The following is a 27,525-nucleotide window of genomic DNA, read 5'->3' as shown; positions in this document are numbered from 1 at the left end:
CCCAGAAAAATGACCCAACAGAGGCAACCCAGCGCTTGGGTAGAAAAAACAACCCAGCGTTTTTTAGAGTGTACTACTACTACTACTACTACTAATAATAATATAGTATAATGTTAAGAAAAGACTCTTTGACAGTTGCTAATTCTTATTTTTTAATCATGAAGAGATTGTATAGGTATGAAATAACATTGTTTGTTCACTATAATGACGTTAATTTACTACGGTGTCACAATCACGCCATTAATGTTACGTCCATTGCTGCCTCACTTGTAACCCCTGATTAAAACTGACTGGAATTATACTTTAAAATTTGATCTGAAATGACAACTGTGTCTGTTATGGAGCAAGAAATAACAAGTCATCTATCTATCTATCTATCTATCCATCCATCCATCCATCCATCCATCTATCTATCTATCTATCGACAAACAAACAAACAAACAAACAAAAAGCATTTATTTTGGGTGAAAAACAAGATTTTATTCTGAGAAAGAAGATTTCTGACCACTAGCAGGAGAACTGAAGGCATCGATACACATCACTGCCAAAACAAGCACACAGAGACAGTTAATGTACCTGAAGTCTGATTGAGCATTAATGTTAGCACTGTACCATGATCAATGTTACTTTAATATTTAATTTAATGTCATAGAAAATGTACTTACGAGACTCCATTTACCTGTAAAAAGTATAACAGTTAGAGATCACAATCAGCAGTCAGAGACCATCATGCTCACTTTAAATACTTTCAAATGTATCAATTAAACCTTAGAGCCTCGTTAAAGCTCTGAATACAATAACGATCCTGATTCAGTCCCAGTTTTACTGCATTCCTACGTCTGGTCCCTGACTGGTCAGGAGGTGTTGATTAATTTACTGTAACAGCAGCTCTGACAGCAGCACAGCTTTAAATTCTAATAGGTGATTATTGTTTCTATAGAAAACATAAATGTGCACTATCAAATCATGCATGTCTGGTGTGGAAGGAGGAAGGAGTCTCCAGTTTTAGCGGACAACTGTTAACTTTCCAATACAGGAATTTCTCCAGGACAGAAGAGTTGAAGCTCTGTGGTGTTTCACAGCAGGATTTATTTGTCTTATTTATTTTGTCATAAAAAGAGAGAACAGAAAGGGGCTGCTGAGGAAACAGCCATTTATAACTGCTTTAATGTAAATAAGAACAGGAAGTAAATTGATTTTAGAACGCATCCACAAACATTAAAAGCAACTTGATACAGATAGAAAATGTGGAGTGTTGTTCTTTAACTAAAATCACTGTGGTAGAAGAGCTGTTAGATTTAACTCTGTCTGGCCCACGTCAGCACGAGTGCTTTATTCATTAGATACTAATGGTCAGAAATAAAGGATAAATTCATCTGTAACTAGAACTTTTCACTAGTTCTTTTCTGTCTAGATAAAACACAGGATACACTTACATTCACCGTAGATTGGTGTTCCGTTGAAGCATTTGACATTTATTTTCTTGAATACAGCACAGTAATATCTCTTCTCTTCACCCTCTTGCAGATATTCATCAGACTGACTAGAATGAATACGTTCACCTTCCACTTTACATGGAGCTAAAAAATAAGAAGAAAAAACAGTAACAATCCTGTGTAAAAAAAAACTTAATATACAATTGTTTTATATGTATTACATAATAATAATGATTTGTGCTTCAGCTGATTTCCTTTCTTCTCTTTTAACCTGATTTGGTCTGTCTCATTATCATCAGATATTATTCTATTAGAAATCATCTGTAGTCAGGGGAAAAAATCAGTAAGCAACAAAAATATCTGCTTATTAATAAGTCCTGTTTAATTAATTAATCATTAATGTATTTATCATGTAAAGCAAAATAAAAACTATTCTCCTGACTTAATTCCAATATTAAAGATCATTTTCCTATTAATACACTAATAAAATCATAAATGTGTGTATCTGAACTAAATGCTAAAACATTGACTGTTGCATTGAACTCGGCTTCTGTAGGTTCATGTAGAAGTTGCTGTGCTGGTTGTGCTGGCAAGGGAACAGATTGGAGTCCCTACAGGACATGTCCTCCCGTCCCCGACACCTACATTGTATTTAAAATGTAATTAATACTCACGTTTACACACTGGAAGCGGCGTCCATTCCCCTTTCACACATCCTACAGTTTTAGGTCCATCTAGTTTATGTAATTTCACACACTGAACTTTTAATTCCTTTCCACTTGGCATCTCTGTAACATCTCCATTAGCAATAAGTGGGTGAGATCCACAATCACGTACTGAAATCACAGACAATTCGTGTGAGGACATAGAGATTAACATTAATTATAATAAACACCTATGGGTTATTATACTGGTGAGTACAGTACAGTACATTTGTATGATTACACACTCTGTTTGTTCTTTAAACACAGAAATATTAATTACTATCTTAGTGTAAAAACAAAAACCTGTATGAAGTGTGAATTGAGCTGAGGTGTTTACCGGGTACACGAGTGAGGTGAGATTAGCTAAAAGCACTTCATATTTATTATTACATATTAAATGAATTGGTGATAATTATTACCTGGCAGCAGAACCCCAAGCAGGTCAGGATGTACAGATTCACCACCGCCCCCACCTCCTGCACCTGAAAGTGTCACTCAGACTTTTAGAAGAAGTTATACAATAGTTGATGTACTGACATTCAGTTACACCTAGCAGCACTGTTTCAGTTTATTTAATAATTTGAAAAATCTTTGGTGTTTAGAGGAAACTTCTGGTGCTCTGTTCTTTACAGATAATAAACATGTAATGCTTGAGATCTTAATGATTTCAGTGCTGCTGAAACTTTTGTAAATCTGGCGGGGAAAATGTTTAGTTTCGTTTAAGCAGGAAAAGCACTTCTACAAACTTATAGTGAAATATTAATAATCGTGAAGTAGCACATCAGGCTTTTACATACTGCAAACCATCATGTTTTTAAATGCAGTTAATTTAGGCTATTCTGCATGTTAGTGTCTTCACAAAATATATAATTGCATAAAACATTATTGTTTAAATGCAATTTAATGTGCTTAACTGATTTGTCTTGACTGCCTGTAGCAAACAGTAGAACGTGTGCTTTAATTACAGCATCGAGCTACAATGAAGAACATTTTATAGTTAACCTTACTCAACAAATAAAATTGTTCCTTTATGAAGGTCATTGAAAAGCAGTTATTTCTTTAGGTTGCTTTTGAAAAGGTTTTCCCTTTAGATTATATTGTCTTTAATAGACAACCACATTACTATTTAGAAACATCAGTCATGTTTGTAATGAGGACTCTCACCTTTACACACTGGCAGTCTCCAAGTTCCAAGATCACACGTTGCATATGCTCCATGTTCAAATGTATAGCCGCTCTCACATGCAAATTGGACGTGTTCTCCATGAGAATAGAGTGCTTTTAACTGATATACAGGTCGGGCATTTGGCACACGTGGGACAGAACACCATGTTGGATCTGGAACAAAACATCAAAACAGGCATGGCTTTCTTATTAACAGTTTTTTTGCATGCATGGTGTTATTTATCCCTGATTATAGTGGATTTGACACTTTGTGGAAACAAATTATAACTGTTCTTATTGATCTTAAATTTAAGAATTACATCATGATCAGTCAATTTCTCAAACTAAGTTAAATTAATATTCTATTTATATTGTTACTATATAAAGTCATACTACATATAAGGGAAATAATAATGCAAAATTTTTTTGATCATTTTGGACAGGCACACGGGTCTCTATTGTGTGTGTACATGAACAAAACAGACACATTCTCTCCATTTTTTATTCTTTAAAATTACTTTTCTTTGCTTCTGCAATATTTTTTTTAAATCTCCATATTGTTTTTTTCTTTGATGTCCACACAATGTTCCTGAGGTATAACTTTTGTTGGTCTCCTCCTCCACCTCGTGGCTCAGCTCTGCCCAGGAGTCGCCATTTTCATGCTTTTTTTAAATATACTTTTCTGAAACTTTTTTAATTAAGTTTATTTAACAACTGTTCCAAAACATGTGTGTATATGACAAAGAAAAGAGAGAGAGAGAGAGAGAGAGTGTGTGTGTGTGTGTGTGTGTGTGTTAGTCAGTTAGTTAGTAAGTTAAACTTTTCAGATCTAACTGCTTCCTCACTGATGGACAATTCTATTGATTTTGTGAAAATGAAGCTCAGGTGTGAGTTCCTGAAGCTGTAACTGTTACTATTTTAGTGCCAGAATGCAGGATTTTATACTGTATCTTATCAAAACTTATTTTAACTTCTTTAAAAGGCTTATATTTAATGAGGGGCTTTAATCCATGTTTATATTTTCCGTTCCTCCAAATTATTATTTTTTTTTATATATATCAACCCTCTGAAATTTTGGCATCTATATAAAATAAGACATATAAAATATATATAAAGGTTATTTTTTTGTTTTGCACTGTACATGACCCTCAGCATTGCTTGAAGCAGGAACTATTGCAGAAGATTCATTTATGCAAGTTTATCAAAACAAGTAAAAATTAAACTGCTGTCCTGTGTGATCTCGGTCTTGATTTTGATGATCTTGTGTTTGATGCCAATTTTCTTTGCAGAATCTGTTACTGTCACAAACTGATGGCCAGTCTTTATTCTTCAGGATTTCCTGACAGAGTGCAGAACTTATGGTTCCATCAATTACAGCAAGTCGTCCAGATCCTGAAGCTGTAAAGCCCCGGACCATCACACTACCACCACCATGTTTGACTGTTGTTATGATGTTATTTTTATAAAATGCTGTGTTAGTTTTATGCCAGATGTTTGTGATGAGTCGTTCACAAATGATTTGTTCTTTGTAAACGAATCTTTAACGTGACTCAGAAGAGCGAGTAGTCTCGGAGAGCGATTCCTTCATTTTCTACTGGCCGCGTATACGCAAAGCATCGCAAAACCTCTGTAGGTTATGTACAGGAAACAGAAATGAGTCTTTGAGTCCTTTGAGTCTTTTGGTCCAAGTCGTTTGTTCTTTTGTCATGTGACTTCAATAGACACTATACTGTGCAATGGATAAAAAAAAACGAACGACTCAGACTAGAAGAAACTGTATAAGAGGTGAGCTGCTCATTCTGTTTATCATAATATGTCTTTTGCTGCACTCTAAGAAACGCTGGGTTGTTTTTTCTACCCAAGCGCTGGGTTTCCTCTGTTGGGTCATTTTTCTGGGTTATTTACAGAGAGTTGGGTAGTTTTTGTGTAGCCCAGCTGCTGGGTTAAAGTTTGATTGGCTCCTCCCCCAAAGTTCACCGGTGGATTCAGCGGCTGTCAGTCAGAGCTTCGTGTCTCTCTTGAGCTCCCACACCGCTGATGCCGGTTCATTTAAGGGAAAATGACGTTAAATACAAGGTCTGTATACACATGTTCACTCACCTAAGTCACATATGACTGAAAAATTATTACTATATGTGAGATTTATTAGTTACCGTGTTAAGGTTACACTTAAACTTTCAGGCTGGTCTGAGGTAAGATAATTTAGCTGACAATAGCTGCTATAGTTAGCCAAAGAACCCCACCTGTGTATGAAAGAAACGGATAAGATGTCTGAGCTTTTTATCTTTCTCTGTAGAATGTTTGCAGGGTGACGAAACTGTAACTGTAGTATTAGCATGACGCTAGCATTTAGTTAACATTAGAACTTTATTAATCTCACTGTTTGAGACAATAAAATGCTGGGTGTTACAAAACACTGACCTTCTTACAAATATACACACCTGCTAACCTCCCGTTTTTCACTAGCTAGTAATTTACTCCGCGGTCAAAAGTCGCCGCGTTTCTCCCGAGTTATAACAATATTATACACCTTTCCCCCTTTGGCAAGTAGTATGTAAATATGACTGCTGCATGTAAGATAACCAGGTAGCCCTCTTTAACCAAAGTTGCTTGTGACTCAGACTAAATTAACTATCAGTCAGCTGTACAGATAACTACTGTATATATATGAGCTTTATCCCAAAAGCCATGCTTATTTTGCTTATTTTATTTTTGGTAGTAGTTGTCTCCATGTTTTTGTTTTAGGTTACCTATACCCTAGCTTTGTCATTTTTTTATTTAGTATAAATTGTATTACACATTAAATTGATAGTCTTATTCAGTTTAATCTTTGTTATTCAACAAATTTTTAACTTTCTTTTATTTCTTTCTAAGGTTGGCACCAACATGGTGTAATACCTCCAGCAGGCTGAAGTGTCAAGGCCGTACCCCTACTGTACATCCTGACGTTGGGAGATGATGACCAGCGCTGCTCTCAGGCATTCGTCATTCTGGTGGGACAGGCTCTGAAGCAATGCACACTACTTGGGGCGGTTGATGTGTGCTTCAAGGCATTTTATATTTTTATATACTCCAAAGTAGTGTGCTTCTGTATAGGACTTTTTGTAATGTTGCTATGAAATAGCGAGGCCTACTTGAAAAGTCATAGACAGTGTTTGTATGTTAAAACGCAACCAGGGCTGGATAGTTTTGTTCTGCAGAAAAGATATCTAATGTCACAGAGAGATCCTGCTCTGTAGAAGCTGCCTCAGCCTATTTGTGTTATTACTCTATTCTGCCCTTATGAGTAATAGTATAGTAATGATGTCACTGTTGATTATCTGTTCTTGTGCTTTTGAAAAATGAAAAAAAATTTTATAAACATTTAACAGGATGTTGTTTATTGCATATATGTATGGTTTGCAAAACCTTTAAGTTTTTTTTTTTGTAATAAACCAGTATATCAAAGTAATTTAACTGTTTAATAGACGTGAGTAGTTTTTTTTTTTTTTTTTACAGATTCACTGTAAAACATGAAAATAATAATAACCTATTTAACCACTGTAAATAATAATAACCTATTTGTGAGGTAGAATTAACTCAACATTCCAGTTAAAATGAACCAACATCTGGGTAGAACATTTGACCAATTTATGTGGTAGAATTAACCCAGCATTATAGTTAAATATGACCCAGCATTTGGGTTGAATATTTAACCCATTTTGCTGGGTTAAAAAAATAACCCATTTTGCTGGGTTAAATTAACCCAGCATTTAGTTAGTCCAAAAGTTACCTAGCAGCTGGGTTAAAAACAACCCATTTTTTAGGGTGTGCATTGTAATATTTTAATTGACTGGAATTATAGCCAAAATTTGGGGGTGTTGGGGAGTTTATTGAAAATTTTAATTATCTAATCTAAAGAACGAAATTAACTAAATGATTCAAAAGAGATATGTTTATTTTGGTGAACAAGATTCAAAGAATCGAGTCCCTAAAATGATTCAAACCTCCCATCACTACCAGATGTAACAGGACACTGTCATGAACCTTCCTCTGATGTCTGTGTGTGCGTGGCATAATGTGCAGGAGGCGAGCTGGCGGTTTAGGATTCGGCTTTTATTTAAGCACATAAAATAAACACAGGCATAAGTTAACTCAAAGGAAAATAACTATAAGGACAACAAAAGCTAGACGCCTGACTGTGCTCCAGTCAGGCTCTTTATAATCAACTTAATTATCTCACCTCGGTTCAGGTGAATTCCCACGTCACCTGACCGAGGTGCAGTCTGGGACATGCAGTCCAACTAAAACACTAACTTTAACATAAAACAAAACAAACCCAGGCGCTTTGGCGCCCTCTAGGGGTTAACCGTTACAGTACCCCCCCCTAAAAAACGCTCCTCCGGAGCGTTACCGGAGGACCCAGACTCCCTCCCCAGCGGTCCCAGTCCGGACCTCCAACACCGAGGCGGTCGATCCCCTCTCGTGGGCTAGGCTTAAGAGCTGGAGCGACGTTTGGCGGGGGCTGAGGAGCTGGAGCGACGCTCGGCGGGGGCTGAGGAGCTGGAGCGACGCTCGGCGGCGGCTGAGGAGCTGGAGCGACGCTCGGCGGCGGCTGAGGAGCTGGAGCGACGCTCGGCGGCGGCTGAGGAGCTGGAGCGACGCTCGGCGGCGGCTGAGGAGCTGGAGCGACGCTCGCTGTGCTGGGCGGCGGCGGCGGCGGAGCGGGAGCGACGCTCGCTGAGCTGGGCGGCGGCGGAGCTGGAGCGACGCTCGCTGTGCTGGGCGGCGACGGCGGCGGAGCTGGAGCGACGCTCGCTGAGCTGGGCGGCGGCGGCGGCGGAGCGGGAGCGACGCTCGCTGAGCTGGGCGGCGGCGGAGCTGGAGCGACGCTCGCTGTGCTGGGCGGCGACGGCGGCGGAGCTGGAGTGACGCTCGCTGTGCTGGGCGGCGGAGGAAGCAGCAGGCCGGCCTGGAAGTCTGGCTGAGGAGCCGGAGCGTCGTTCGCTGCCTCCATCGGCGGCTGCTGAGCTGGCGCGATGTCCTCAGAGCCGGGCGGCGGAGGAAGCAGTAGGCCGTCCTCGAAGCCCGGCTGAAGCGCTGGCTCGGTGTCTATGCAGCTCGGAGGCGGCAGATCGGCAGCGCCGCACACGACGCTTGGCGGCTGTGGAGCGGGAGCGACGTTTCCCCTGTCTGGCAGAGGCGGCGGCTGAGGAGTAGACGTGTCTGGCAGCCGCGGCACATCGATCTCCGCGTTGACTACAGTCGGGAGCGGGAGGAGGAGCGCGTCGTCCAGATTAGAGAGAGGGAGAGTGTCCGGAGCTACATCGCAGTTCTCTCGAACCTGGACGAGCAGCCTTTGGAGTAGCGCCACCTGCTCCCGCAGGTCGGAAATGCGCTCTCGGTTTAGCTGTGCCAACAACGTGTAGTCCTCCTCCGTTAAGTCCTCATCACCGTCCTGCCAGGCCTCCTCGGCCCGTGCCTCTTGGATGGTGGTTGGGACCGTGTATCTCCCCGCTGCTTCACCCTTGAACGGCGTCCGCCGAATGGCGAGTCTGCAGCCTTCCCAGCTCTGCCGCGCTCTTCTCTCTCGCTGCTCTTCGCTGTTTTCCAGCCAGTCCGCCGGTTCGCTCAGCTTGCAGCCTTCCCAGCTCTGCAAGAGCTCTCTCTTCCCTTGCTCCTCGCTGTCCTCCAGCCATTCCGCCAGCTCGGGCGAGATGGTGATAGCGCCCCCCCAAAAAACGTCATCGGCGGCTGCTGAGCTGGCGCGATGTCCTCAAAGCCGGGCGGCGGAGGAAGCAGTAGGCCGTCCTCGAAGCCCGGCTGAAGCGCTGGCTCGGTGTCTATGCAGCTCGGAGGCGGCAGATCGGCAGCGCCGCACACGACGCTTGGCGGCTGTGGAGCGGGAGCGACGTTTCCCCTGTCTGGCAGAGGCGGCGGCTGAGGAGTAGACGTGTCTGGCAGCCGCGGCACATCGACCTCCGCGTTGACTACAGTCGGGAGCGGGAGGAGGAGCGCGTCGTCCAGATTAGAGAGAGGGAGAGTGTCCGGAGCTACATCGCAGTTCTCTCGAACCTGGACGAGCAGCCTTTGGAGTAGCGCCACCTGCTCCCGCAGGTCGGAAATGCGCTCTCGGTTTAGCTGTGCCAACAACGTGTAGTCCTCCTCCGTTAAGTCCTCATCACCGTCCTGCCAGGCCTCCTCGGCCCGTGCCTCTTGGATGGTGGTTGGGACCGTGTATCACCCTTGAACGGCGTCCGCCGAATGGCGAGTCTGCAGCCTTCCCAGCTCTGCCGCGCTCTTCTCTCTCGCTGCTCTTCGCTGTTTTCCAGCCAGTCCGCCGGTTCGCTCAGCTTGCAGCCTTCCCAGCTCTGCAAGAGCTCTCTCTTCCCTTGCTCCTCGCTGTCCTCCAGCCATTCCGCCAGCTCGGGCGAGATGGTGATAGCGCCCCCCCAAAAAACGTCTGGGGGAGCGACCTCCGCTATGCCACTACGACGGTCTAGCTTTCTGTCATGAACCTTCCTCTGATGTCTGTGTGTGCGTGGCATAATGTGCAGGAGGCGAGCTGGCGGTTTAGGATTCGGCTTTTATTTAAGCACAAAATAAACACAGGCATAAGTTAACTCAAAGGAAAATAACTATAAGGACAACAAAAGCTAGACGCCTGACTGTGCTCCAGTCAGGCTCTTTATAATCAACTTAATTACCTCACCTCGGTTCAGGTGAATTCCCACGTCACCTGACCGAGGTGCAGTCTGGGACATGCAGTCCAACTAAAACACTAACTTTAACATAAAACAAAACAAACCCAGGCGCTTTGGCGCCCTCTACGGGTTAACCATTACAGACACACACCTTCCAAAAGTTTCAACTTTAGTTTCAACTTTAGTCTCATCAATTTTCAGAATATTTGCTCAAAAGTCAAGATGTTTATAATCAAGATGTTTTTTGACAAATGTGAGACGAGTCTTTGTGTTCTTTTGATCAGCAGTGGCTTTCGCCTTGGATCTCTTCCATGGACGAGATTTTTGCCTCCAGTCTCTTTTTTTATTAGTGAACACTGAACATGAACACTGAGTTTAACTGAGACAAGTGATGCCTGCAATTTTATAGATGTTGTTTTGGGTTCTTTTATGAGCTCCTGGAGTCGTCGTTGTGCTCATGGAAGAGTTTCAGGGCCAGGGGTAGCTCAGTGGTTAAGGCATTGGACTACAGTTCGGCAGATTCCAGGTTCAAACCCCACAACCACCAAGTTGCCACTGTTGGGCCCTTGAGCGCGGCCCTTAACCCTCAACTGCTCAGATGTGTAATGAGATAAAAAATGTCAGTCGCTTTGGATAACAGCGTCTGCTAAATGTAAATTTTGGTAGGCCTACCACTCCTGGGAAGGTTCACCACTGTTTGTTATATTTGTGGATAATGTTTCTCACCTTGGCGTTACTTTGTTTCTTATCTGTTCTTGATTTTCTTTAGATTGCATTGCCTTTTAAAAAAATATCTTTTAGCGTTCTTCACTGTGTCCGACATGTTCCATTTAAGTGATTTCTTGTTTCAACAGGTCTGGCAGTAATCAGGCCTGGGTGTGGCAAGTGGAATTTAACTTGACTTTCCAAAAAATGTGGTTAATCCAAGTTCATTCATGATTTATCAAGAGGCCATTTTCTTTTTGACACAGGGCCAGGTAGATGTGGACATTTCTTTTTCTGATAATGAATAAAATCATAATTTAAACACTGTATTTTGTATTTACTCAGGTTATCTTTGTGTTATATTAAAACTTGTTTGATTATCTAAGTCATTCAACATTACCTCTAGTCAAATCGTGCATTTAGAAAGGACTGAAAGAAAGAAAATTAGGATCATGCAGCATTTTAGAGACATGTAACTCGAGAAACAGACAAAGCAGAGATTTAGCTCCAGTTTTAAATTTCATATCACTAAACAGGTGAAACTAAGGTGAAGTAAAAGCTTCATCCACCGCATAAAACTTGTCTCTCTTCGACATAGCAAGAAAAGGTGATTTTAAGGAAGAGAACCAGTGGACTGTCCAAATGGATTTAAAAATAGATTTTACGAAATTAGTCACCTTAAAATATTATAACGTGACCTAGAATCGATCCCTGGACCACAGTCCTAACGACTACAACGCCGTGCCACCCAAATTAAATTTTTACCACATTTATTTCAATAGGATTTGTCATGTTATAAAATGTTTTCGATAAATTAATATTTTTATGAATGTGTCAGTCTTGTCTTTATTTAAAAATAAGTGTTATTCAGAATTATTAGTAATGTTTGTAATGAGGACACTTACATTTACACACTGGTAGCTTCCAAGTTCCATCTTCACACCGTGCAGTGTCTGTTCCTTCAAACTTATAAGGACTGGGACATGTGAATCTAACAGTCTCTCCGTGATTATAGGAGTATTTCAATCTCTCTGCTGCTCGGGCGTAAGCCACACGTGGCTCGTCAGTACATTTTACTTCAACTAGAACAAAGAACAGAACATTTATACATGTGTGTGGCTTCACTTTTGTATTTATTTAATGACGTGTGTACTCCTGACTGTAGGGGATTTTAGAACAAAACACACACGCACACACACACACACACACACACACTCTCTCTCTCTTTCTCTCTCTCTTATTCTACTGAACAAACTATCATGATAATCGAGTATTAGATTCATTAGATTCGTTTAGCTCAGACACAAAGATTAAATCCAACTAGACAGTAAAGTAAAGACACCGCTGGTGTCGTGTGCTGGCATGGGGGTGAAACAGATGTAAGGTGTCACTATGAACTGAATGTTTTTTATTTATTTATTTATTTATTTGCAAGTTTGAATACATTTAAAACAGAAAGTAATTGTAGGAAATTTGCTGTGGGGCAAAAGCAGTAAGGCACTCTAGACACAAGGGGGCGACATTCTAACATTTGGCACCCTGGGAATTGCCTGTATGGCCTGATTCAGGGGTCGGCACCCTTAAACACTCAAAGAGCCATTTGGACCCATTTCCCACAGAATAGAAAACACCGGGTTGTCAAAAACCCCTTCGACATCTAAAATGAAGAGAACACTGCATATATCATTTTTTATCTTTATGCTATGTATAAAAAAACTGTGTTGCATTTATGAAATCAATGAACTGCTACAGAGAAAACAAAAATTTTATTTCTGCATGCAACAAAAACATTTTGAAAAAAAAAAAAGACGCTGGGTTGAAGGTTTTTTTAAATAAAATACTTAATGTCTGTTTGAGTCCTCCTTGTATTTATGAAATAAAATGCAGAACTTAAATTATCCACCTGCAGTAAACCAAAATTACATTCCTAATTAATGTCTTTGCACAGTGTACTCATGGTGTGCAATATTACTGTATTCTAATGCAAATTTGCAGTGAGATAGTTATGATTATTCATATAGAATCAAATCATATGTTATAATATATAATATAATAGTATAATTATAATAATATAATTGTAGATGGGGTAGAATGGGGGTTGAATGTACATACCACAAATAGTTTATGTCCAATTGGCTGAAGATTTGCAATATAATGTTCAAATGCAATGTTTCCAGTGAGGTAGTTATAACTCTGAACGTGGCAGATTTGTAATAAAATATGTCCAAAATCCAATAATTTATTCATGTAAAGGACATTAAGATCAAACTGCTGTCCTGTGTGAGCTCTACTTTAAATAAAAAGTGGTTGGTGCCACTCTACAGCTCTTCTGTGCAGAATCTGCTGCTGTTCGCTTGCATCGTTTTTCATTTCAGCTCTGTTACTTCCTCAAATATTATAATGATCCTTAGTCATGTGACAAAGTACTTAATACAATTATACTCCTTTTAAACAAGTTATACAAGTCTGCAAAATGCGTCTGTAATTTCCCAGCTGAAATACAGCTCAGATCCTGCATCCTGGTCCGTCTGTTTCTTAAGAGCCAAAAATAAATAGCTACTGTAGGCTATTGATGCCTTTTGTATTGCTGAACACTGGGGATGGCCTCATGAATAAAAACTTACACATAATATACGCATAATAAATTGGTTGCTACTTAAAAAAAAATCCTTTCTCCCCACATTTTGTTAATCAGGATATGGATTGAAATAACCAAATGGAGGGGAAATGCCTCATAACCGGGGTTTTAAATGTTATCCCGAAAGAATGAGGGTGGATGCAGACTTCAGTTTGGTTGGAATGAAAGCCTGCACTCACACCGGCTCTTTCTGGATAACATTTGAAACCTCTTCTTATAATGTCTCGAACATATGTGGGTTCAAAAGGAATATTTCTCCCCTGACTGTTTCTAGTTTCTGCATCCTGATTGGCTGGGAAAATGTACGTCTCCAAAGGGGCGTTCCAGGACAGTCTAAGAGTAAAACTACACACAGTGAAATGGTGCAGTAAATGTAGCATGGCAGACTGCAGGATCTAAGCTGCATTTTAGCTGGAACATTAAAATGGAAAATGTCTAAATATATATTAACTTATTAAAAAGTATATTTGGGTAACTTTGAGAGACATAAACCTTTTGGAAAAGTTTGTAAAAAGCTTGCACTTTACAACCATTTTTATCACATTTATTTTAGGGCTTTTTGTCATTTGTACAAAATGTTTTTAATAAATTAATATTTTGATAATCAAACTTTCAGCTACTAAAATTATTATACTGTACATTCATTATGATTGTTCGAGGCAAAATATAAACCAAATACAACCACACGCTCTCTCTCTCTCTCTTTCTGGTTAATGTGTCACAGTCTTGTCTTTATTTTAAAATAAGTGTTGTTCAGAAATGTTAGTAATGTTTGTAATGAGGACAGTTTTTACCTTTACACACTGGGAGCTTCCAAGTTCCATCTTCACACCGTGCAGTGTCTGTTCCTTTAAACTCATAGCCTATGTTACATATGAATCTAACAGTCTCTCCGTGATTATAGGAGTATTTTAATCCCTCTGCTTCTCGGCCGTTGTCCACATATGGCTCGTCAGTACATTTTACTTCAACTAGAACTAAGAACAGAACATTTATACATGTGTGTGGCTTCACTTTTGTATTTATTTAATGACGTGTGTACTCCTGACTGTAGGAGATTAAACACACAAATACACTCTTATTCTATTGCACACATCATCATTGTGATAAACAGATTATTAGATTCATTGAGTTCAGACACAGGGACTGACTGCAGCTAGTCAGTAAAGTTAAGACACCGCTCACTGGTGCTGTTTGCTAGGAACTGATTTTTGATTTAACACAAAGTGAAACAGTTAAGAAGTTGCACCTCAGCACTGTTAAATTCTGGATTCTGATTGGTCAGGAGGTGTTGATTGATTGGCTTTATACAACAGTTAGTTCTACGCAATCTGATTGGCCGAGAGACTTTCCACCAGTGCTGATATAGAGCATAACATCACTGGGGACGTTTGACTATGTGTATCACTGGGCGTCCCAGGTGTTGTACACTGTTTAATGACACTAACTGTTGGTCACATGGGTGAGAGTAGGTCTGTACGGTCCGCAGTACTGAGGAGAGAGCAGCTGCCTGACAAAACCCACATTCACAAAAAGTCAGAGAAGCACTTTCAGCACAAACACACATCTGATAATCTTATGTCGTCTTTAACAGCACACTGTCTACTTCTTTAAAATCTTTTAAAATTGCCTCTATATTGTTTTGTCACATGTCATACATAGTAAAAAAAAAGCAATAAGGGTATATAATATAAGGTATATAGAAACATAAGTTAAAAAAGTAGAATGTACATATTGCAAATGGTTTATGAACAACTGGCTCTCGTTATGCAATATGCAGTATTCTAATGCAAAGTTGCAGAATTGTAGTTATCATTGTTAATATATAATTACAGGGGCTTGCAAAAGTATTTGGCTCCCTTGAACTTTTCCACATTTTGTCATATTATAGCCACAAACATGAGTCAATGTTATTGGAATTCTACGTGAAAGACCAATACAAAGTGGTGTACATGTGAGAAGCGGAACGAAAATCATACATGATTCCAAACATATTTTTAAATAAATAACTGGAAGGTCGGGTGTGCGTAATTATTCAGCCCCCAGAGTCAATACTTTGTAGAACCACCTTTTGCTGCAATTACAGCTGCCAGTCTTTTGGGGTCTGTCTCTACCAGCTTTGCACATCTAGAGACGGAAATCCTTGCCCGTTCTTCTTTGCAAAACAGCTTCAGCTTAGTCAGATTCGATGGACAGCATTTGTGAACAGCAGTTTTTAAATCTTGCCACAGATTCTCGATTGGATTAAGATCTGGACTTTGACTGGGCCATTCTAACACATGGATATGTTTTGTTGTTGCCCTGGCTTTATGTTTAGGGGCATTGTCCTGCTGGCAGGTGAACCTCCGCCCCAGTCTCAAGTCTTTTGCAGACTCCATTTGGCTCAATCCATCTTCCCATCAACTCTGACCAGCTTCCCTGTCCCTGCTGAAGAGAAGCACCCCCAGAGCATGATGCTGCCACCACCATGTTTGACAGTGGGGTTGGTGTTCAGAGTGATGTGGAGGGTTAGTTTTCCGCCACACATAGCGTTTAGCATTTTGGCCAAAAAGTTTCATTTTTATCTCATTTGACCAGAGCACCTTCTTCCACATGTTTGCTGTGTCCCCCACATAGCATGTGGCAAACTGCAAACGGGACTTTTTATGGTTTTCGGTTAACAATGGCTTTCTTCTTGCCACTCTTCCATAAAGGCCAACTTTGTGCAGTCCACGACTAATAGTTGTCCTATGGAAAGATTCCCCCACCTGAGCTGTAGATCTCTGCAGCTCGTCCAGAGTCACCAAGGGCCTCTTGGCTGCATTTCTGATCAGCACTCTCATTGTTCGGCCTGTGAGTTTAGGTGGACGGCCTTGTCTTGGTAGGTTTACAGTTGTGCCATACTCCTTCCATTTTTGAATGATCGCTTGAACAGTGCTCCGTGGGATGTTCAAGGCTTTGGAAATCTTTTTGTAGCCTAAGCCTGCTTCAAATTTCTCAATAACTTTATTTTTGACCTGTCTGGTATGTTCTTTGGACTCCATGGTGTTGTTGCTCCCAATATTCTCTTAGACAACCTCTGAGGCCGTCACAGAGCAGCTGTATTAGTACTGACATTAGATTACACACAGGTGCACTCGGTTTAGTCATTAGCACTCATCAGGCAATGTCTTTGGGCAACTGACTGCACTCAGACCAAAGGGGGCTAAATAATTACGCACACCCCACTTTGCAGTTATTTATTTGTAAAATTGTTTGGAATCATGTATGATTTTCGTTCCACTTCTCAAGTGTACACCACTTTGTATTGGTCCTTCACGTGGAATTACATTGAAATTGATTTATGTTTGTGGCAGTAATGTGACAAAATGTGAAAAAGTTCCAAAGTGCCGAATTGTCACATCTGGGCCACCTCAGTCCTGGGGAGTAAGATCGGGCTCACCGGATTACTGAGCCGTGGCTTTTGTCTCCCCCTAGTGTGTCTGTGTCGGTATTGTTCCCCCATTGATTTAAACCGCTCACTAACTTGCTAAAGGGAAAACCCCAAAGGCTAGGTGCGCTCACGCTGGAAGCGCGCACCGCATTACAGCGCCTAAAACAAGCTTTTTCCTCCGCGCCTATCTTAAAACTGCCCGACCCCACCAAGCCTTTCGTAGTGGAGGTCGATGCGTTGGAGGTAGGACTTGAAGCCATGGCCACCCAGAGAAACTCCACCCCTGCGCCTTCTTTTCTCGTAAACTAACACCTGCAAAGCGCAATTATGATATCGGTAATCGTGAACTGTTAGCAATAAAAGCGGCGTTAGAGGAGTGGAGGCATTGGTTGGAGGGAGCCGAACACCCTTTCACGGTGCTAACAGATCACCGGAACCTAGAGTACCTCCAACAAGCAAAAAGACTAAACTCTCGTCAAGCCCGATGGGCGCTGTTTGTCACGCGTTTCCACTTCATCATCACTTATCGTCCCGGCTCAAAGAATAAAAAAGCGGACGCGCTTTCCCGCTGCTTTCCCACACTGGACCGAGACCATGATCCGGAGCCGATACTGCCCTCGTCACTCGTAGTGTCTCCGATCGTATGGGACATCGACTCGGAGATCGCGCAGGCTACACGGTCCCAACCCGTCTCCAGTAGCAAGGCCTCGCCCCCGGCTGTAAGTGTCATACACACGGCGCTGCTAAACACCGGCGTCCACCAAGTGTTTACGCGCCAACTCGTGAACACGGAACAATTTGTCTTTTAAAGAACAAAAATAATCCAACCCAGGCTTCGTGGGTAAATTCAATTGGGGAGGTGGTCCAAACACAAGATCCATGTGTGCAACTCGCGGCCGAACATTAAAGCAGCTGGTGTCAGCTGTGAGGACTCCTGCACTGCTGTGCGATATGCCCAGAGCACGAAAGGCAAATGTTCGTCCCAATCCTTCTGCAGCTTTAATTATTAATAATTAAATAATTATTCAATGCTGGACATAAACAGCTAAAATCAAGATGAATGTTATTCTTTAGATTATTATTATTATGTTCTTTTGCTGTTTGGGTTCAGCGTTAAATGATTATTCGAAACTGAAGCGTCTCTTGTAGATTCATGCCACGAGTCATTTTATCATACAAAGATCATTACGTAGTGCTCGGACCACTGATTCCAAAATTGCCATTACGTTGTGCTTGGACCACTGATTCCAAAATTGACATTTTTAAAGTTTAAAATAAAAATGTTTTTACAAGCCCTTGAGCTGTTGTTTGTGCTATTTTCTTTAATAATAACATTAACTGTAGACAGAGAGAAACAGAGTCTGTCTAAACAAAAGTAAATGCAGCCATTTGTAAAATGTCCTCTTGCGCCACCTGGCGGTCATTTCACAAATTACTTTGAATTGCGACTGATTTATTTTGGCTGTTTGAGTGCGTGGCAGTCATAGACATTCCGTGTGAGTAACCACAGTACACACTCAATTATAAATATGTTAACACATTGTGTGTGTATGTATGTATGCATGTATGAGTGTGTGTATATGTACAGTATGAATGAGTGTATGTATGTGTGTATATCAGTGGTTCTTAAAGTGTGGGGCGCGCCCCACTAGTGGGGAATACAGACATGACAGGTGGGGCGCAATGAACGGGAGGGAATTAGTGGAAAATAATAGGAAAGTACCTATTCTAATTCATACTTTTCTTAATTGATTTATTTAATCTTTATTTTCTTTATCGGACACTCGAAACTAAATAATGACACACAAAGAAATGGATCATTAATACAAGTAAATTAAAATAACATCAGAGAAAAAGTGGAACCATAGTGGAACAATAACGGTTTAACGTCGGCATGTTAATTCCAGAGGAACAATATATAAGGAAACATTCGGTATTATATATGTAATTTCATTTATTCCAATGTGTATGATGATATTTCTGTATTTTTTCAGGCAGTACTAGTCTGGCATTTCTAGTTTCCAGTGTGGCAACAAAGTTGCTTTTTAATCCTTCAGGCGCTGAACAAAAGGGAAGATCAATATCGTTCTACGCTTTTTGTTGGTGTGCGGCATTTTGCGATGATCCCTAAATCATTCGTTGCGCCGTAGAGAATAATGGTGTTTATGCTTTTAAACATGTATAATTTAAGGCGGATGTAGCATAAAGACGATATAGAGAGGAAATATATGTGAGTATCTTATTTTCGGGTTTATTTACGCAGCTATTGAATTCGGAGATGCGAATATCAAACTAACTTTACCGCCGCCACAAACAGGTGTTATGCGCTAAAATGCCCCCCTGCCACGGATTGCCCCCCTACATAATCTCTATCAATTATTATATTAGGACATACGTTTAAAGGTTTATTATTATCAAATATATTATTACTATTATAATTAACCCTAGGCACGTGACAGCCGTCGAGACGATTAATACAAATCCCCAAAAATGATTATTTTATGGCACATTTATTTTGCAGGAGTTTGTCAATGTACAAATAACAAATTATTTATCACAAATTACACTAAATATTGTTTGTGGTGAAAAATTACAGGAAATGATTTTTATTATAAAATAAGCAATATAAAAATATACATGTTGTATATGAAAAAAATATATAGGCTAATTTATATATTTTTTCTCCTATACAATTTTTTTTTTAATTTGCTTACTTTATAATTAAATTCATTTTTTATAATTTGTCATTTGTAAACCATAAACCTATGAATTTATGTTCTAATGTATTATTTGAAAGAGATTATGTGTGTGTGTGGGGGGGGGGTGCAATCTGTGGCGGGGGGGGGGGGGGGGGGGGGCATTTTAGACCATAACACAGTAGCGTACTGTATGTAGTGAGCATAATAACATCAATGGATACATTTGTTACATGGACCACAAAAAAGCAGGTGATTCAGCATCATCAGCCTAATCAACCAAAAATCCAGCCGAAAGGAAAACATGATGAAGCCTACTGTATGTTGCGTTTGGATTCATGGTGGGGATGGTGGGGGCAGAGGAGAGACCCGTGTGTGTTTTGTGTCTTAAACCGCTGGCAGCAGACAGCATGACACAAAGTAGGAAGACACTTAGAGACAACACACCCCAGTCACCTTAATAAGCCACTCGACTCCTTTGAAAGAAAGCTCTAGATAAGTGACGAAGTAAGCCTGTTATAACAATTGCACGTGTATTTTATCTGTTTTGAACTTGGCGTTATTTGATCTTACTGGTCTAGAAATTGATTTTTCAAAAAATTGTAAACTTGGCCGTTTTGGTTATCATTTTGTTGACAAGAGGAGCTTGAAAATTCGCCCACCACCTTAAGTGGGGAATGACAGAAAATGTTTGAGAACCACTGGTGTATATGAATATGTATTATATATAGTGAAAATGTAAAATAATCCCTTTCCTTAAACTGTCAAAATAAAGTGTGTGTAACCGGCCCCCCTCTGTTAATCTACACATAACACTTGTCTATCTGACACATCCTGGTGCTCCATGTCTGGTTGCAGTACTCATGGAAGCCTCCAGATAAGATTTACAATTAATTACAATTAAGTAAAATGCATTCATATGTAAAATATGATAATCACATAACCCAACATGCTAAAGTTACTCTAGCAGTGTGTGAGAATCTTACCACAACTAGGGTTAGAGGACCACGTGCCTTGCTCACAAGTGTTGGTTTTGTCTCCATCTAACCTATATCCTCTTGCACAAATATATTCAATCTTCTCCCCATTCTCAAACATACTGCGGTAAGGTGTTGTGATCATTCCATTGTAAACACGGGGAGGAGGAGCACAAGAGTTGGACTTTCCTGTAAAATAAAAAAAACTTTGTTTAATAAGACCACAGGATTGTTAATAAAATGTAAGTCATGCTTGCAGTACGGACACTTACGCTTACACTCGGGAAGGGTCCAAGATCCAGCTACACACTCAGCTATTGACTTTCCACCTTCAATCCAGTAGCCGTGGTCACATTCAAAATCATACTTACCAGGAGCAGCTGCTTGTAACACATCTGGTTTGGCGTTTGGCACATGTGTTGTAATGCACCATGCTTCATCTACAAAAACAAACATAAGAAACTTTACATAATAAGTGATTTTACAATTTATTTAGCCTATATACTCTGTCATTTAATATTTCCACATGTATTTAGTTACTAATTTCAATCCAATTTATTTAAATTTTATTCAAATAGCGCTTTTAACAATGCTAATGTTGCAAAGCAGCTTTACAGAAATAAAGGAAAATTATGGAAATGTGAGAAAATATGTATAAATTAAAATAATCAGACTGTCTGACTTCATTTTAGATTCTGTAAAAATGATTGAAATGACTCGTCCCATAAGTATGTGTTTTTCCTGTTATGATCAGATTCTATTCTTAAAATCCGGTGTTCAAATCACAACCTAACCGTTGTGTGTGCTAAACAACAGTATAAATATTAAACATGTTCAAGTCATGTAGTGGTATTACAGTAATAGTAAGCGTATGACAGAGGTGGGTAGTAATGAGTTACATTTACAGTTACATGAGTAACTTTTTGAACAACATTTATTTCTAGGAGTAGTTTTACTGCACCATACTTTTTTTCTTTTACTTAAGTAGATTTGTGAAAAAGAAACGCTACTCTTACTCCGCTACATTCGGCTACACTCGACTCGTTACTTTTCTACCATTTATTCTACACATGCAGCCGGTGGATCTACCACATGACTGTTTCACCAATCAGATGCAGCGACACTTATCACTTGACTTCAATTGACTCAATCAGGTCTTCAGCCTAATATAATTATTATAACATTCTAACATTACGATTAAAACAGTTACTCAGTACTTGAGTAGTTTTTTTACAGAATACTATTTTTTACTTCTACTTGAGTAATATTATTTTGAAGCACAGTTGCTCTTACTTGATTCATTTGGCTTCTCCATCCACCTCTGCCATATGATAGTAGAACAAAATAAACAGAAAACCAAAAACCTCTTCAGCAGTTGAAGTATTGTACTGACGATGGTAAAGTACTCACCAATACACCGAGGGGTGTGTGACCACTCTCCATTCTTGCATGTTATCTCCCCCCACCATGTTTTCAGGTCAGGTTTCAGACCCGTGTTACAGCCGTAGGTGATTTTATCTCCGGTTCTGTAATTCTCCGAATTTGGGACAAAAAAGCCGTTGTTTTGGAATTGTGGAGGTCGGCAGTTTTCTGGATCTATTTTTTGCACAGGTAGTAAAAGTAATTAAAATAAAATGATGGGTGAAATGCATGACATGAAGAACATTTTAACACCATTTCTATAATATCTAAAATCTGTACTTTTAGTGCCTCTAACTGGGGTAACAGAAAACTGTGCATCCCTTCCTGAAGTCTTTAAGCAAGTGGGAGGGGCAAAAAATCTCTACTGTCAGTCACAGGAACATCAGACATATTCAGGAATACCTAGTTTGCATATGATGTGTGGTAGTGATGAGTCGTTCATGAACGATTTGTTCTTTTTGAATGAGTCACAAAGCATGGGTGTGCATACATAAAGCAGTGCAAAACCTCTGTAGGTTATGTACAGGAAACAGAAATGAGCGGTTCATCTCATAAGTCTTCTAGTTCAAGTCATTCCTTTTTTGTCACATGACTCCCATAGACGCCATGAAGTGCAATTGCACGTCGTGTCTATAAATATTTCTGTTTTGCATTTCAGCTCTTTGTTCCTGAATAACAGTAGCTGATTGGCTGATTTCCTTCCTACATTGTTATAAATTAAATGTATTTAATTTAAAATGTGCAATTGCACTGCATAGCGTCTATAAGAGTCACGTGACAAACGAATGAACAACTCGGACCAGAAGATATGAGAGGGGAGCTGCTCATAATGTTTGTAATGATATGTCCTTAACTGCATTGTAATATTTATCAATTACTGCAACTATAGCCAAAATGTGTGTATGTAGACGTGTTGGGTGTCTGTATGTAACATTTTTGTTTTATTTATGATCAAAAGAGTAAAATAAACTAAACGACTCTGTTTATTTTGAAAAATCTGATTATTTTGATGAACGAGATTCGAAAAACTGAGTCACTTAAATGATCCAAACTTCCCATCACTAATAAAAGGTGAGTTAACAAGCTGATAAGATAAAATTTGCCAAGCAAAAAAGGTTTTTCTTTCATTCTCAGAGGAGGTGTGTTTTCTTTCTCTCATACTCTCAGTTAAGGAGACGTGGACTCTGTGTCTGTCAGTATAATTGAAGCAGACAATATCCACTTGTCATATGCAAGTTATACACTGTTTTTACAAAGTCATGGATAGAAAAAATCTATTAATCAAAATCACACATGTGGCTTATTTTTAAAAAAAAAAAAAAAAGCTAAATAAATTAGGGCTGGAATGTTATCTAAATGATAAATGTTATTTTAATAATAATAATAATGTAAATTTTATGTTGTGTCTATAAATATTTCAGTTTTTTCCTTATTTAAAGTGTATCAGTGTCACATCAGAGCCACATCAGTCCTGGAGAAAACGATCTGGCTCGCCGGATTACTGAGCCACCGCTTTGTCTCCCCCTAGTGTGTCTATGTGCGTACTTGTTTTCCTTTATCTTCGTTATCACCAAATCAAGTTCAACTGTGTCCACCCCTGTGCATCCCTATTTATTCCAGCCGAGCCTGTAGCCCCGTGTCTGTTCACTGTTGTGCACCCTCGTGTTTGTGTAGCGATTGTCATATGTCTTGAGTATACTCTTTCTCCCCCCCAGGATTGAACGGTGTCTGCAGGACCGGGCTTTTCATGGACGTTAATAAGGGTCTACGTTTAGGTCACGGTCAAGACTGAAGGATTCTCAGTCTGCCAGGTTCAGCATGAAGCTGAAGGTCTTTATGTTGTTTTCTTTGTGTTGCTACTAGCCCGCCTGCAGACCCAGCCTGGGAAGTCAACAGTCCCATATTGTTTAACGTCTTTTCTTTGGATCAATATTCAATAAATCTGTTCTGTTTCACCTGCCTCTGCGTCTGCCTCTTCGAAGCCATGACAATCAGGTCTTTCTACTTGCATAAAAGAAACTGATGGACTGATTTCCTTCCTACATTGTTATAAATTAAATGTATTTAAGTAGAAACATACATGTTAAAATGTGAACAAAGCTTAACCCCTAGCTTTTGTCAAATTACCAAATTTACACAACATCATAATGGGAAAACTCTTTTTGTCTCAGATTGATATCCTTTCTAAGAGCCTGTGGGGTCCCAAGATTTTTATGTACAGTTCTACAAACAAAACACATTTTACAAGCCATAGCAGCAGTTGCGTAAAATAATAAAATACTTTATAAATAAATGAAAACTTCAGTATAAATCTGAACATCTTACCCTGTGCAGCCTGACACGCACAAATTAAAACAGCCAGAATAATAACCCTCATCTTCTCTGTTGTTTTTCACCTCAGATCACAGCGTAAAACCTTCAGATGAACCACTGATACATGGTATTTTAAACTAACCAAGTAGCTTTGTGTGTAAGCAGCGTTAATGATTTATTATTTTTCCTCCCTTTACCAGAAACCACGAATCTAGTGCATGATTTCACCATCGCAGATTTCGTAACTACAAACACTGACACGCCAAATTAAAGGAAAAAAAAAAACATTTAAAGCGTTCTGAGCTATTATTATTGCTGCTGTTGTTGTTTTAAAGACAATAATCCAGCATTATTGCTGATATAAAAAACAACTAATGTTAAAATGTAATGCATCTCACTTCCTGCATCTGAAAGAATGTGGATATGTCCAGGGACGTGCACAGACATTTTGAGGGGCAGGGGCTCAAGTGAAATAAAGGGCACTTCTCATAATTACATATTTTTTTCCTTTTTTTAAAAAAAATATATAAATATTAACGCAACACTGACTTCCTTTTTAAAAAAATAATTTAAAAAGTTAATTTTATCTTTCTCAAACTCATGCAATTGTTTAATTTTCAAAAGATGTCTACAAAATAATCAGTTCACACAGAAACCATGGTCTTCTTAGTATTCACTAGGTTTATAGAGCAGCAAAAGAAACCATTACCCAATGTGCATGTTTTAAAAAACATTTTCTATGCTACTAGTTTCAAGAATATATTTAGATTAGAATAACCAAAATAACTGCATCAAGCAGAGGGGTGTGTTTTACTAATAAAGGTTTGAAGGAAATAAAAAAAAAGTTAAATTACTCATAAATAAAAAGTTAATTTATAAATATTGTTATTTTTAATGTTTAATGTTAACTTATTTCTACTCAGTTTTATTGATTATGTACCAGATGCAGTTACTCAGATTTACTAAATTTTTTAGAGTGTATCTATCCTCCATCTGTTTGCATCTGTAGATTTCTTCTAATGGCTTGGTTGAATTCCAATGTAGAATGCGGTGTGTTATTTCTTGATAAAAGCCCGCTGTGCGGAGTATAACAGAACATGAAGAACAGAGCGTTGCTATGGACTCACAGGATTCTAACCGTAGAGACGGAGTGGACTATTTTCTTTAGCGGAAGCAATACAATCGGGCTTAAATCAATAAACTCACTTTTAATATTTTGTGTCAAAATAATGATTTATTTGGTAGGTAGCCATGTAATAAGCTGGATAATATATAGCGATTATCCCTTACACATTAGCTAGTCTAGTAGCTCATGAGGCATGCATGCTAGCAAAACACAGGTTAACTATATATTTGTCTTTGGCTAATCAGCAGTATACTGGTAGTTTAGGGGGGGAGATGTTCGCTTCAGAACTCCTGACCTGATATTTAGATATACTATTCTTCAATAAATATATTTGTTTGACAGGGAAGCTGTGCGCAAACAGGAATATATATTATTTTTCAAAAAAAAAAAAAAAAAAAAAAGCACCCCAGAAAAAAGGGCACTTTCTCTCCAGGAATAAAAAGGGCAGGTGCTCAAGCCCCCTTTGATCTCTATGTGTGCACGTGCCTGGCTATGTCTACAGACAAGGAGAAAATTTACATGAATATTTAAAAGCAAGATATTTACATACACATCTACGAGATGAGTTTATACACATTATGTCTATAACGTCCACAGATAATTATGGTTCTTTAGATGCTAGAGAAAGTGCACAGTTAAACTATTTATAGTAAACTATTCATAAATCACTCACTCATCATCTATGCTGCTTTATTCTGTATTTAGAGTTGCAGGAACCTGGAGCCTATCCCAGGGGACTTAGGGTACACCCTGGACAGGGTGCCAATCCATCACAGGGCACACACACACACACACACACACACAGACATACACACACTCACATGCTCATTCACCCACTACAGGCAATTTGGGAACGCCAATTAGCCTAACCTACATGTTAGGCTACTGTGGGAGAAAACCAGAGTACCTGGAGGAAACCCACCAAGCACGGGGAGAACATGCAAACTCCATGCACACAGAGACAGAAATTGAGGCCTGGGAGGGTATCAAACCCAGACCCTGGCAGTGCAAGGCAACAGTGCTGATCACTACACCACTGTGTCACCACAATTTATAAATAAGAAATAAAAATGCTCTTCAAACAAAATTATTATTATTATTTTTATTATTATTATTATCCTTTTAGCTTGAGGTTTCTTAATGCAGATTCTATTGATAAACAATAAAAAACTGCATGTAAGCATTTTTAAAGTGAAAACCAATCAGTTTATTTTATAATGACAGAGCCCTCTTCCAAACTCTTTATTTTCCTCCAATTTTTAAGATGTGGAAAATGTTCCATTTTGACAATAGGGCGGCTCAAGATTAACTTCAGTCTAAATCACTTACGATGGATCTGGATATCACAAAGCACCTGATTTTTGGTGAACTTTACTAGTATGGCTACTACTACTACTACTAATAATAATATAGTATAATGTTAAAAACTGATTCTTTCTATGAGTGGACTTTTTCAATCCCAGGTTCCCAGAAAGACTCTTTGACAGTTGCTAATTCTCATTTTTTAATCATGAAGAGATTGTATAGGTATGAAATAACATTGTTTGTTCACTATAATGATGTTAATTTACTACAGTGTCACAATCACGCCATTAATGTTACGTCCATTGCTGACTCACTTGTAACCTCTGATAAAAACTGACTGGAATTATACTTTAAAATTTGATCTGGATCCAGAGACTTTTCCATTTTTATTACCTTTTCCATTTTTTCTCTTTTATAGACTAAAACCTATTAAAGTGGCAGGCCCTAAAGTTTGAAATGTAATCACTCATCATTCTTCATGCAGAAGACAGTTGGCTTGATATTGAAAACACGAAAAGGAGGATGACTGATGGGTGTGTCCAGTGTCTTCATGCAGTCAGGATGGCGAAGTTCTCTTTCCACTTCAACAGCAGCATGCATAACATAAATGACAACTGTGTCTGTTATGGAGCAAGAAATAACAAGCCATCCATCCATCCATCCATCCATCTATCTATCTATCTATCTATCTATCTATCTATCTATCTAATGATAAACAAACACAAAGCATTTATTTTGGGTGAAAAACAAGATTTTATTCTGAGAGAGAAGATCTCTGTCTGTTAGCAGGAGAACTGAAGGCATCAAAACTGCCAAAAAAAGCACACAGAGACAGTTAATGTATCTGAATTCTGATTAAGCATTAGTGTACCATAGACAATGTTACCTTTAATATTTTATTTAATGCCATAGAAAATGTACTTACCACACTAAATTTACCTGTA

General features: G+C 39.3%; 1 protein-coding gene across 1 annotated transcript in view; it reads right to left on the bottom strand.

The window, feature by feature from the left end:
* Positions 1-24,227, bottom strand: part of LOC128521859 (complement factor H-like) — a 132,008-nt gene extending 107,781 nt beyond the window's left edge. Inside the window, exons 1-7 of the mRNA XM_053495567.1 lie at positions 24,163-24,227; positions 21,826-22,011; positions 20,688-20,855; positions 20,425-20,604; positions 14,125-14,301; positions 11,598-11,774; positions 3,358-3,478 (exon numbers count right to left, since the gene is read on the bottom strand). Of these exons, the coding sequence (XP_053351542.1) occupies positions 3,358-3,478; positions 11,598-11,774; positions 14,125-14,301; positions 20,425-20,604; positions 20,688-20,855; positions 21,826-22,011; positions 24,163-24,214 (1,061 nt within the window). The 5' untranslated portion in view covers positions 24,215-24,227. The remainder of the gene's footprint in view (positions 1-3,357; positions 3,479-11,597; positions 11,775-14,124; positions 14,302-20,424; positions 20,605-20,687; positions 20,856-21,825; positions 22,012-24,162) is intronic.
* Positions 24,228-27,525: the final 3,298 nt, after the last annotated feature.

Source organism: Clarias gariepinus, chromosome 1, assembly GCF_024256425.1.
Source record: "Clarias gariepinus isolate MV-2021 ecotype Netherlands chromosome 1, CGAR_prim_01v2, whole genome shotgun sequence".
Taxonomy (NCBI): Eukaryota; Metazoa; Chordata; class Actinopteri; order Siluriformes; family Clariidae; genus Clarias; species Clarias gariepinus.
Note: the sequence above shows the minus strand (reverse complement) of the source record. Positions and strands in the feature narration are given on the sequence as shown.